The sequence below is a fragment of the Protomyctophum bolini genome, assembly GCF_963924005.1.
Source record: "Protomyctophum bolini genome assembly, chromosome: 2".
Classification (NCBI taxonomy): Eukaryota; Metazoa; Chordata; class Actinopteri; order Myctophiformes; family Myctophidae; genus Protomyctophum; species Protomyctophum bolini.
This window is the reverse complement of record NC_137863.1, coordinates 26935237-26947994: the sequence shown is the minus strand read 5'-3', so window position 1 is coordinate 26947994 and position 12758 is coordinate 26935237. Positions and strand designations below refer to the sequence as shown.

The window sequence follows — 12758 nt, the reverse complement described above, 5'->3', positions numbered from 1 at the left end:
GTTTGGGAAACAGAGGTGTTATTCTGTAGGTTTATTTGTGGTGTGTTGTGTATGCAGTTCTTCCTCAGTCACAGAGAAACAGGGACCTGCTGCTGTTCTGGGACGAGTGTGTCGGCGTCGACGGCTCCTCCCCTTTCTGTTGCCACGCCGACAGCTTCTCCAGGGCGCTGCGCAAACGCTACTCGCACAGAGTCAAGGCCAAGCAGCCCGGACAATCAGAGACAGGTATGTGACAAGGACACGTCACGATCGAGAGCTCAATATGGCAAAATAATTATCAGTCCTTCCATTCATTCAGTCATAAATCTCTCCTCTCCTCTCCAGTGTTTTGCCAGGTCCTGCAGGGGGTGCTGTCGTGCTGTGGTTTGGTGCCCAGCCCTCGTCCAGTGTGCAGCCAAGAGAGGGTCACTGTGTTCCAGCTGTCTGTCTACCTGAAGCGCTGGAACATCCAGGACCTGGGACAGCACATCACCCGCCTGTCTAGAGAAGGTAAAACACATCACTCGCCTGTCTAGAGAAGGTAAAACACATCACTCACCTGTCTAGAGAAGGTAAAACACATCACCCGCCTGTCTAGAGAAGGTAAAACACATCACTCGCCTGTCTAGAGAAGGTAAAACACATCACCCTCCTGTCTAGAGAAGGTAAAACACATCACCCGCCTGTCTAGAGAAGGTAAAACACATCACCCTCCTGTCTAGGGAAGGTAAAACACATCACCCTCCTGTCTAGGGAAAGTAAAACACATCACCCTCCTGTCTAGGGAAGGTAAAACACATCACCCTCCTGTCTAGGGAAGGTAAAACACATCACCCTCCTGTCTAGGGAAGGTAAAGGACAGCACATCACCCTCCTGTCTAGGGAAGGTAAAGGACAGCACATCACCCTCCTGTCTAGAGAAGGTAAAACACATCACCCTCCTGTCTAGAGAAGGTAAAACACATCACCCTCCTGTCTAGGGAAGGTAAAACACATCACCCTCCTGTCTAGGGAAAGTAAAACACATCACCCTCCTGTCTAGGGAAGGTAAAACACATCACCCTCCTGTCTAGGGAAGGTAAAGGACAGCACATCACCCTCCTAACACATTATGTCAGCTTGCATGTAGTTATACACAACATGAAAACATTCCAATGTTCAGAGCCATCTGGAGCATGTCTGTCAATATGGTCACACCACAATAAGGCATTGTGGGTGTGCGTGCATGTGCGCGCACGTGTGTATGCATGCTTGTGTGTGTGTGTGTGCGTGTTTGTGTGTGTGTGTGTGTGCCACACAGATCAGTCTGTTACTCAGACTCTGACCTCTGGCTGTTCCTTGTGTTTCAGTGTACCTCGAATCGTCCCTCAGGAGCCCCAAAAGGAGGCGGGCATTAATGAAGCTGCGGGGGCGGAGCATGGCAGAGCTCCTCCCACTGGGTGGGACCCTGCAGACTTTGGCTGCTCTGCAGGTTGAATCCAACCACAAAGTGTGTAAAGCTGCTGCCAGCTGCCTGAGCAGAGCGGCAGCATGCCAAGCCCTCAGGAACAAGGTGGGTCGCAGCGTATGATTTCGTCGACTAAAACTATAACGAAAGATATACATCGACTACCTTTTTTCACTGAGGAAAACTAAATAAAAACTAGAACTGCACTCTGCCGAGTGCATACTTGCTTGTTGCACACTAGTAGGCCATAAATGGCCAGCTAGTGCGCAAGCAGAGAGCGCAAGTACTTTCGACCGCTGTAAACTGTCACATCTCAATATCTCTGTGAAGGCACGTTTGAAATGTATAATCATTAGGTGTAACTAAGCATACTATATACTATATAGAGTATGTAGTTGTAATTTGATTAGCAGTATACTGTGGTTACTTGGTGCCAAAAAGTGACAGCCGTCAACCATTTTTTTGTGTATGCAAATCTGTGCCTGGTTTGCTGGGACCAGATTACACAGATGACCATTTTTCTTACGTCATCGTTGAGAGCTGGGACCAGAGTACATGGTGTGTATATGTATGACTAGCTCTCAATGATGACGTAAGAGAAATGGTCATCTGTGTAATCTGGTCCCAGCAAACCAGGCACAGATTTGCTTACACAGAAAAGCGCAAGTAACTAATAGTCCTGTACCTGCCTGTAGACCTTCTCGCAATTTGGTGTTGGGGGAATTTCTCACTTGAACTGAGTCAATGGGTCCCTAGACATGAACAATCAACGAGGTGCTCGTCCTCCATAGTGCCACGAATGGCGCAATGGCCATATCAAATATGGCCAGCATCGGCTATGATGAAAATACAACTTTTTTGTTTCTGGGTGTATTTGCACATGTAATACCTCCATCCTGACTAATTCAGGTGTGTGGAATTCGTTTCTGATAGTAATTTAACCATTTTTGGTGTTATTGACCTTGAAAGGTCATGGTCACGGTCATTTTGCCATTCTGAAGACCTTGGTCATAACCTGGCCATTGTTAGTGAGTAAGAACAGGTGCAATAAGTCTAATGCAACGAATTGTGACATTTGCAATTCATTTCTGATACTATTTTGACCATTAAGGATCATTTTGTCATTGAGATATCAATATAAATGTTTTTATTAATAATTCCATTCCGATTGTTGTCATTTCAAAAACATTTCAAAAAACATGGGCTATAACCCATCGTTTTTTTTCATTTTTTCATTTTTTTCAAATCCTTAAAAATGATGAAAAACGGCGTGCTATAGTATGCCGTACGATATGGGCTATAGCCCATGGTCCAAAATGATGAGAAACGAGGATAACATTCTTTTTCAAATTTTCAAAAAACATGGGCTATAACCCATCGTTTTTTTCACTTTTTCATTTTTTTTCAAATCCTCAAAAATTATGAAAAACGGCGTGCTATAGTATGCCGTACGATATGGGCTATAGCCCATGGTCCAAAATGATGAGAAACGAGGATAACTTTTTTTCCCAAAATTTCAGAAGGACAACTTTAAAGCAGCACAGAAATTCCCCATGATTGTGTGCCTCAGTGGACCAATGGATAAGTCAAATGATATCCGTAGTATACCTAGTAGAAGTGTGCCGGTTCAAACCCCGACATGCTCAAATCTTTACTGACACTTTGCATTCCACACTAACATCAACTAGCACAGAAAAGCTGTGTTGTATTAACCAGCAGTTAGCTCAGTGTGATGAGTGGCTGTGCTTGTGATCCACAGGTCCAGGGTTCAAATCCCACACTATTCATGTGTCTCTGTGATGCTTTGCTTTGCACACTGACTTTCAGAAGGACAACTTTAAAGCAGCACAGAAATTCCCCATGATTGTGTGACTCAGTGGACCAATGGATAAGTCAAATGATATCCGTAGTATAACTAGTGGAAGTGTGCCGGTTCAAACCCCGACATACTCAAATCTTTACTGACACTTTGCATTCCACACTCACATCAACTAGCACAGAAAAGCTGTGTTGTAGTAACCAGCAGTTAGCTCAGCGTGATCAGTGGATGTGCTTGTGATCCACAGGTCCAGGGTTCAAATCCCACACTATTCATGTGTCTCTGTGATGCTTTGCTTTGCACACTGACTTTCAGAAGGACAACTTTAAAGCAGCACAGAAATTCCCCATGATTGTGTGCCTCAGTGGACCAACGGATAAGTCAAATGATATCCGTAGTATACCTAGTAGAAGTGTGCCGGTTCAAACCCCGACACACTCAAATCTTTACTGACACTTTGCATTCCACACTGACATCAACTAGCACAGAATAGCTGTGTTGTAGTAACCAGCAGTTAGCTCAGTGTGATGAGTGCCTGTGCTTGTGATCCACAGGTCCAGGGTTCAAATCCCACATTAGTCATGTGGCTCTGTGACACTTTGCTTTGCACACTGACTTTCTTGAATAAAAAATAAAAACTCAAAAGCACCAGGAGACATCTGCTGAATGCCCAAAGGTGCCTTGGCTCAATGGTGTGGAGCGCTTGACCCGTTGCCTCTGCTACAGACAGTTGGCCGGTTCAAGTCCCATGTCATGACATCAAGGTGCTGGAGGACCATCGGGAGACGGTGCTCTCTCCCCCTGTTTCCTGAGATGTAACGGTTGGGGCTTATGTTTGAAATGCCGCAATTTCCGCAATTACCATTTCCGCAATTTCCGCAATTTCCATTTCAGCAATTTCCGCAATTTCCATTTCGATCATTTCCGCAATTTCCATTTCCGCAATTTCCGCAATTCCACAATTTGCGCAATTTCCATTTCCGCAATTTCCGCAATTCCGCAATTTCCGCAATTACCATTTCCGCAATTTCCGCAATTTCCGCAATTTGCTAATCTTTCTCATCCCCCGCAACATTCCGCAATTTGCTAATGTTTCTCATCCTCCGCAACACTCAATTTTTCCGGTAAATACAACACATTGAGCAGGGCACTGCAGGGAGTTGAACCCCGTTCCGGTAAACCAGAAGTACGACACCAGTGCCTTAGCTTTTGTGTATTCAACTATCTCTCTCTCTCTCTCTCTCTCTCTCTCTCTCTCTCTCTCTCTCTCTCTCTCTCTCCATCCAGGCTATAGTGTATTACACAGAGAGTCTCAAACAGAATGATGTTCAGCTTCAACAGGCTGCCTGCCTGGCCCTGAAATGTCTCAAGGTCAATTACACACACACACACACACACACACACACACACACACACAAATTCGACAAATTATTAAATGCAATTGCATTTAGCCAATGTAAAACACAATGGTGTGTGCATGCGTGTGTGTGTGTGTGTGTGTGTGTGTGTGTGTGTGTGTGTGTGTGTGTGTGTGTGTGTGTGTGTGTGTGTGTGTGTGTGTGTGTGCGCGCGCGTGCGTGCGTGCGTGCATGTGTCGTAGGCTACAGACAGTGTGGATCACATAGCAGAGTTGTGGCGATCTACAGACGAGGATCTAAGAGCAGCAGCCAGAGAGACTGTGCTGTCCTTTGGTAAGACATCTTACACGATATAATGTGTGTAGGGCTTTAACCCATTTTGGACTTTCTGTGGATTGTATGTTCTGTGGATTGTAATTGTTAATCTGTATTTTAATTTATGCCTTGAAGAGTTCTATATTGATGCATAACTCTGTCTGTCTGTCTGTCTGTCTGTCTGTCTGTCTGTCTAGGTAAAAAGGGTTTCCAGGCGTTTCAGAGAATGGATCAGTTATACGTTGAACTGCAGGAGGAGGCGTATCGCAACCAGCAAACAGAAATTACAATTCTATAGAACCTATACACACTATTCTATACAACCTACACACACTATTCTATACAATACACACACTATTCTATACAACCTACACACATATAGAACCTACACACACTATTTTATACAACCTACACACTATTCTATAGTTCTACAACTAATTAAAGAAAATGGGTGAAATACTCCTTTAAGATATTTACAATATTTGTAATGAGTTCAAATGAGCGTGTATGTGTTGTGTCTATTGTTTAATCCCCAATAATAATAATTATGAGGACCACAAATAGATACAAGAAAAAATTACAAACAAATATTAAATGTAATATTGTGTATGTATTGTTGCCGTTGTGTTCAGTTTCAAAAGGGTGAAATAATGAAATTATCAGAGGACATTTTGTCTTGAATAAGCCTTTTCAGACAGAAAGTGTTTGATTATTGGCTTGTTTCATTGTTTCATTAGATTTAAGGTACAGATAAGAGGCAGGAAAAACATGTTGAGAGAGAAGGGACACGATCACACAAAAAGATTGCGTTTCAGTTTGTTTTGATGTTTTCTCGCACCCTCTGGTGGAGACAATATGTACACAGAGTGACATAGATGAACGCTGTTGTATCATCATCCACAGAGTGAGAAATACTGTCCCCTGCTGGTCGTCATTAAAACTAATTGCAATTTCACTGGTCGACACATTGTACAGTAGATTGGCTATTTTAAATATTCTTCATGAGGAAGAAATAGTATGTAGGGCTTAAGTGGTTACAGACAGTACAACAGGAATTACAATGAAAAGGACCACAGTTGGAAAGCTTTTTTTTTTAAGAGTCACAATCAAAATAGTTCTACAATCAAAGGGAGGGAGAGAGTAATGTCATGAAGACAGGAAATAAGATAGGAAGGAGGCACAGTATTTCAAAGAGGTCTATTCACCTGTAAACTACATAACACTGTTATACCTAAAAGAGTAAAATGGGTATATTTCACTTGTCTCACGAGTCACGATATACAGTACAAGCACACAAGAGATAGCCTATGAGATATGACCTCACGCTCATAGAGCAGTGGTTCCCAAACCTTTTCATGTCAAGGACCCCCAAATTGACACTAATTAGCCTGCAGACCCCCATTAAGAGAATTTTATGGCTCTAGTGATTCTCAACCCGTTTCAAGGACCCCCATTTTGACATGCATATTAGTATACATACCCCCATGTTTTATTGTAATTTCTATCTCTGGGACCCCAAATTTGTAAAATCAATGTTAATTTGACAGGCCTTCCTGCCTGTCCAATTGTCCATGAGTAGCTGTCTGTCTGTCTATGAGTAGCTGTCTGCCTGCCTGCCCAATTGTCTATGAGTAGCTGTCTGTCTGTCTGTCTATGCGTAGCTGTCTGCCTTCCTGCCTGTCCAATTGTCCATGAGTAGCTGTCTGCCTGCCTGTCCAATTCTCCATGAGTAGCTGTCTGTCTGCCTGTCTATGAGTAGCTGTCTGACTGCCTGCCTGTCCAATTCTCCATGAGTAGCTGTCTGTCTGTCTGCCTGTCTATGAGTAGCTGTCTGCCTGCCTGCCAGCCAGCAAGTTGGTTAACAGAAAATAAATTGTTATGGCTGAGTAAAATAAAATACAATAAACACAATTTGCCTGAAAATAGATTACCCAGCTATGATCTTTTTCATGAAAAAAAATGAGTAGTGATATGGCTGACTGAGTAAAATAAAACAATCTACCTGAAAATAGATAGCTATAAGTGAAGAGCAATTTCCGCAATTTCCGCAATTACCATTTCCGCAATTTCAATTTCCGCAATTTCCATTTCCGCAATTTCCTCAATTTCCATTTCCGCAATTTCCATTTCCACCATTTCCGCAATTTCCGCAATTACCATTTCCGCAATTTCCATTTCCGCAATTTCCATTTCCACCATTTCCGCAATTACAATTTCCGCAATTTCCATTTCCGCAATTTCCGCAATTTCCATTTCCATTTCCAACTATTAATGGCAGCTGGGTTTCATCATTCAAATAAAATAGAATTCTGTCCGTTTAGCTATAAAATTATGTCAGGGAATAGGGATACAGAGTATATGTCTTTCATTTGCATTGCATCTCCCCCCCCCCCCCCCAAGCTTTTATTTTCGTTCGAGTAATAGTACAACTCTAATAGTATTACTTATAATAATGTAATTAAAGATAACTTCATTCAGATTTATTTATTTTTATTTCATTTTCCAGATTTTTTTTTTAGATTTTCATTGGTGGGCCAGTCATAATGGTCCCGCGGGCCTGATGTGGCCCGCGGGCCTGAGGTTGAGTATCACTGCTCTAGGTCGTCCTTCCATCGTCGCGTCCAGTCATGGGGCGGCTGTGGCTCAGGAAATAGAGCAGGTCGTCCAATGATTCTAACTTAGGTCAGAAACCATGAAAAACACAAACAAGCATGATTTTCATTGTTTCTGTTTCTTTTTACTGTCCAATTCTCCATGAGTAGCTGTCTGTCTGTCTGCCTGTCTATGAGTAGCTGTCTGCCTGCCTGCCAGCAAGTTGGTTAACAGAAAATAAATTGTTATGGCTGAGTAAAATAAAATACAATAAACACAATTTGCCTGAAAATAGATTACCCAGCTATGACCTTTTTCATGAAAAAAATGAGTAGTGATATGGCTGACTGAGTAAAATAAAACAATCTACCTGAAAATAGATAGCTATAAGTGAAGAGCAATTTCCGCAATTTCCGCAATTACCATTTCCGCAATTTCCGCAATTTCAATTTCCGCAATTACCATTTCCAGAATTTTCATTTCCGCAATTTCCGCAATTACCATTTCCGCAATTTCCACAATTTCCGCAATTTCCGCAATTCCGCAATTTGACAAAAAAGATGGGTTATAGCCCATGTTTTTTGAAATTTTGAAAAAAAAAGTTAGCCTCGTTTCTCATCATTTTGGACCGTGGGCTATAGCCCATATCGTACGGCATACTATAGCACGCCGTTTTTCATCATTTTTGAGGATTTGAAAAAAATGAAAAATGAAAAAAACGGTGGGTTATAGCCCATGTTTTTTGAAATTTTGAAAAAAAAAGTTAGCCTCGTTTCTCATCATTTTGGACCGTGGGCTATAGCCCATATCGTACGGCATACTATAGCGTGCCGTTTTTCATCATTTTTGAGGATTTGAAAAAAATGTACACAGTGTGTGTGAGACCTTGCATATCGGAATCTACAGTATACAACTAATAAAGAACCTTGATCTCACTTTGTTATTATAATGCTTAACATTATTGTAAAACTTTCACAATCACATCATACATACACACACACACACACACACACACACACACACAGGATGGATTTATACATGAAATTACATTCTACAAAGTTGATAAAAAATAAAAACACCTTTTATTGATACAGACACAACAAACGGTGTTTCTTTGCAAACATTGATGTAACAATATTAGCTGACATCCACTAATATGTTACTCAGCTGTGCCACAAGGAGGCACCAGCACACACAGTTCCATACATCCATCCTCAAATGAGATCAATGTTTTATGGTCTACAATAGTTATTTTTTATTGGTTACAAAGTTTAAACACTGCACTACTACTACTTTTGCATACAAACCTTTTTTCTTTATAGCATAAAGTAAAATCATTTTGTCATTGTTATGGAGACTGAATGAACTATGTCCATTAGCCTACAGTATGTATTTACGAAGAAATGCCAGTATGCTTAACTCAATCTATTGATTGATTGATTTAAATATTTATTAACAGTTTGTAGAATTACAGTACATTTCAAGCACAAACTCAATACAAAGACTGTTAACTGTGAGTGGACGACCCAATTAAGCATTACACTTGTTTACAACAGGGTCCACATTGTTCAATTCATCAAAATATTTAGAGACGTACAAATAGACACATCTATGTAGTTAAAAACAGAACAGGAATTCATGATATAGGAAGCAAAAAGGGAAAAGATACTATACTACTATATAAACGTCGAAATACAAAGGGACATTATGCTCTTTGTGCAAACATAGGCTTGTACATTAACAAACATAGGCCTAACTAGTAGGCTCTTCACCCTGGTAGCGCTCCCGTAGACTTCTCTCCTCTCGGCTGATCTCATTGTCTCTCTCTGCAAGGATTTTCTCCTGTGTTTCCCTGATCTTCCTCTCTTTCCGTGGGTACAGGCCAGGGCCGTGTGGTACTGGTAATGGCCGCCTCCATTTAGAGCCACCATGGGTCTGGACTTTTGACAGTAGGACTTCCACCTGCCTTTGGGTCTTCTGCATTCTTGTTGTTGAAGACGTGAAACCCACCGCTGCACTTGCGTATGAAGTTGCGGAGGGCATTGAAGTGTTTATTAACAGCTTGCAGAACTATTTCAAGCACAACTCAATACAAACTGTGAGTGGACGACCAATAAAGCACTAGACTTGTTTACCTTGTTCACTTCATAACATTTAGAGACAAATATACACTTCTAGAGAGAGCGAGAGCGAGAGAGAGAGCAGGTGAAACTACATGTTTAAAGTAGTTTGTCATGGACAGACTGGGAAACCGACGTTTTGCTGCCATCTAGTGTTCACCAGCAGACACTGCATGTGTCTGAAGATTATTATGGATCTGCAGCAGTTCGTGACAAACCTTTTCATCCTGCTACCCTAATAGACAGGGGGTACACCCAGCTAACATGTCCATCTGGGCCCCACTTGGGTTTTGACATGGGCTATGGGCATGGGTTCCGAGTGGGCCGTGCACCCAGTTTTCACAAAGGGCCCACCGGTGTTAGCCCATATGGGCTTTTGCGGGTTTCTAAGTGGGTCTTAGGTGGTATCCAAATGGGCCATTTTATTTCAGAACCATGTGTGCGCCACCTGTGTTTGCCAATATGGGTTTGAACTGGGATCTGATTGGGCCTTAAGTGAGTACCAGCTGGGCGAATTATATGTGACCCATGTAGGCCACACTTGTGCCTCATTGTCTTCCGTCCTGTTTCTGTTTTCCCCTGCTGTCGATTGTTCATTCCTACAGATAGGATGCAGTGTTTCCAGTTTTCTGTAGTAGTTTCTTCAAGTGTTCAAACTTTATGACTGGATAGCACTTGATCTGTAGAGTCCTACATTACTATCTCCTACGATCAAGGGTTAGGGTTAGGGTACTGTAGCATGCCGTTTTTTCATCATTTTTGAGGATTTGAAAAAAATGACGAAAATCACTCCGACACCATGGACTATAACCCATGGTCAGGAAGTGATTTTGTCATTTTTTCAAATCCTCGTTTTTCATCGTTTTTGACCATGGATTATAGCCGGGTTAGGGTTAGGGTTGGGGTTAGGGTTAGGTTCCACGGGCTAATAAAGTGTAAATTCTGGGATCCTTGACAAGAAAGGGTTTGGGAACCACTGTTGTAGAGGGTATATAGAATAGATGGATGTTGATAGTATTAGTTAGTGACTTTGACAGTTGTGACGGCCCCCTGGGCCTTTAGTCTACTATGTGGGGTTTCTGGTGTATGTGTGGCTGTGCCTTTAACAGTTCCATTGCAGTGTTGGAGGGCGGAGCCAGAGATGATGAGTGGAAGGGGAGACACCTGGCCAGTGTCCTCCCCAAACACTATTTAAGACACCTGCTCTCACAGCACTTCAGATCTGCATTTCTCCACAGGCTGCAGGGGCGGCCGCAGGAGAGCACCCTTGTTCTTTTGTTCGTTAGTTTGGTTATACATTTTGGGCAGCATGTTTCCCTGCCAGTTTCAGTTGGAGACTTCAATTCTTTAATTACTATTTATATTATCAAGTATCAAATAAAATACTTATTTTTGGATTGTCCTCCGGTGTCGTTTCCCCTTTTTCGTTATGGCCCCAGAGCCAGCCATAACATGGGGGCTCGTCCATAGCTAAAAGTTTGGTAAGCTACAAAACTTTCTTGTTGTAGTAGTTTGGGCTGCTTGTTTAATTAACGAGCTAGCCAAGTTCAGGTTCGCACCTATCCTCAGTGGCAGCTGTGGGGTGGAGCCTTGTCATTTGGGGAACCAGCGGAGGGGTTTTTTTGCTACTCGGGTCTCGGAACTTAGGAACGTAAGTACACCTTTCTGTTTACAAGTCACTTTTTGTTGGGCCGACTCTGACAGGCAAAGCGCATTTCCCCTTTGGGACTTGTGTGCATTTATATAATACACGTAGTGTGGGGAGAAAGGGTTGGAGCTATATGCTCGGGAGCACTCTTTGGCCTTGGGGCGGTGGCCAGCTTGCTGGAGACCTTTTTCCCTCGCCAACGTTTCATGTGCGTAAATACCTGTCCCAACTATCCCCTGAAGACTAGGGTTGAGATTTAGAAAAGTTTGGGTTAGGCAGTTAGAGGGGAGGCTCAATTTAATTTGACTTGTTTGGGGCATTTATTTGGTTAAATGCGCTTCGTTCTTTGGTTTCCGTTGGCTTTGAGTGGTTTGTTTTGTTTTCTTTGGTTTAATTTTGCAATGGAGGTGCCTGATTTTGTTTCTGGTCCGTCGGAGGAGGGCCTAGATTCCTTTAGCAAGGACCAATTATTGTCAATTGCCGAGCATTACGGCATTGACATTCCCGACAAAAGGGCGGGAAGAGATAAGGTCAAGGTAATGATCAAGGACCAGCTGTATGAGCAGCACATTTTGAGCCCGCAGCCGTCTCAGTGTGGGGCTCAGGAGGAGGTTGTAGCCGCAGTCTCAGTGCCCGCGGGGGCCACTGGGCTAACCTTCGAGGAGTTGGTGAGGCTGAAAGAGATGGATGCTGACTTACAGATAAAACTGAAGGAAAGAGATTTGGCGATAGAAAGGTTAAAACATGAAGCAGAGATGAAAAGGTTGGATGTTGAGGGTACACGGCTCAACTTGGTGAGAGATGGCACGATGAGTGAGGTGAAGAGGGGCGAGTCAGGTGGTGACAATGGCAACATTTTGAATAGTTTACGGTTGGTCCCAAAATTCAATGAGAAAGAGGTGGAAGTGTTCTTCACTCTATTCGAGCGGGTGGCAGACGCTCGGGGCTGGGATGATTCGGACCGGACGGTCCTGTTACAGTGCGTGCTCACTGGACGTGCTCAGGAGGCGTTCGCCTCACTGTCTGCACGGGACAGCACAAGGTATACACTGGTCAAAGCAGCAGTGCTGCGTGTATACGAACTAGTTCCCGAGGCCTATAGACAGCGTTTTCGGAGTTGGCAGAGAGGCAATAATAAGTCCTATCTTGAATTTGCCCGTGACCTGTCAACACATTTCGAGCGCTGGTGTGTGGCTTCAGGGGTGGAAGACTATGATGACCTCGCTGCTCTTGTTGTGCTGGAGCAGTTTAAGAACTCAGTCCCAGAACCAGTCGCCATGTACATTATTGAACAGAAAGCAAAGACTGCAGCTGCGGCTGCAGCACTCGCCGATGAATTCTCATTGACACACAGAGGGCGGGGGGACAACCGTGGTAATGGTGGGTGGTCTGGTGGCGGCAGAGAAGCTGGCCAAGTTGTTGGGGGAAAATACTTTCCTCCCAAATCCAGTGGAAATGTGAACTCGGATAATAGTGGACC

The 12758-nt window shown here is 43.2% G+C and overlaps 1 protein-coding gene across 2 annotated transcripts in view; it reads left to right on the top strand.

Annotated features, from left to right (window-relative positions):
• The window catches only part of ripor3 (RIPOR family member 3), a 50502-nt gene extending 45105 nt beyond the window's left edge, over window positions 1–5397 (top strand). For both annotated transcript variants that reach the window (XM_080793044.1, XM_080793045.1), the window contains 6 exons: window positions 58–225; window positions 325–489; window positions 1329–1531; window positions 4533–4616; window positions 4846–4936; window positions 5116–5397. In XM_080793044.1, coding sequence (XP_080649170.1) covers window positions 58–225; window positions 325–489; window positions 1329–1531; window positions 4533–4616; window positions 4846–4936; window positions 5116–5216 — 812 coding nt within the window. In that variant the 3' untranslated portion in view covers window positions 5217–5397. The remainder of the gene's footprint in view (window positions 1–57; window positions 226–324; window positions 490–1328; window positions 1532–4532; window positions 4617–4845; window positions 4937–5115) is intronic.
• The last annotated feature ends 7361 nt before the right edge of the window (window positions 5398–12758 follow it).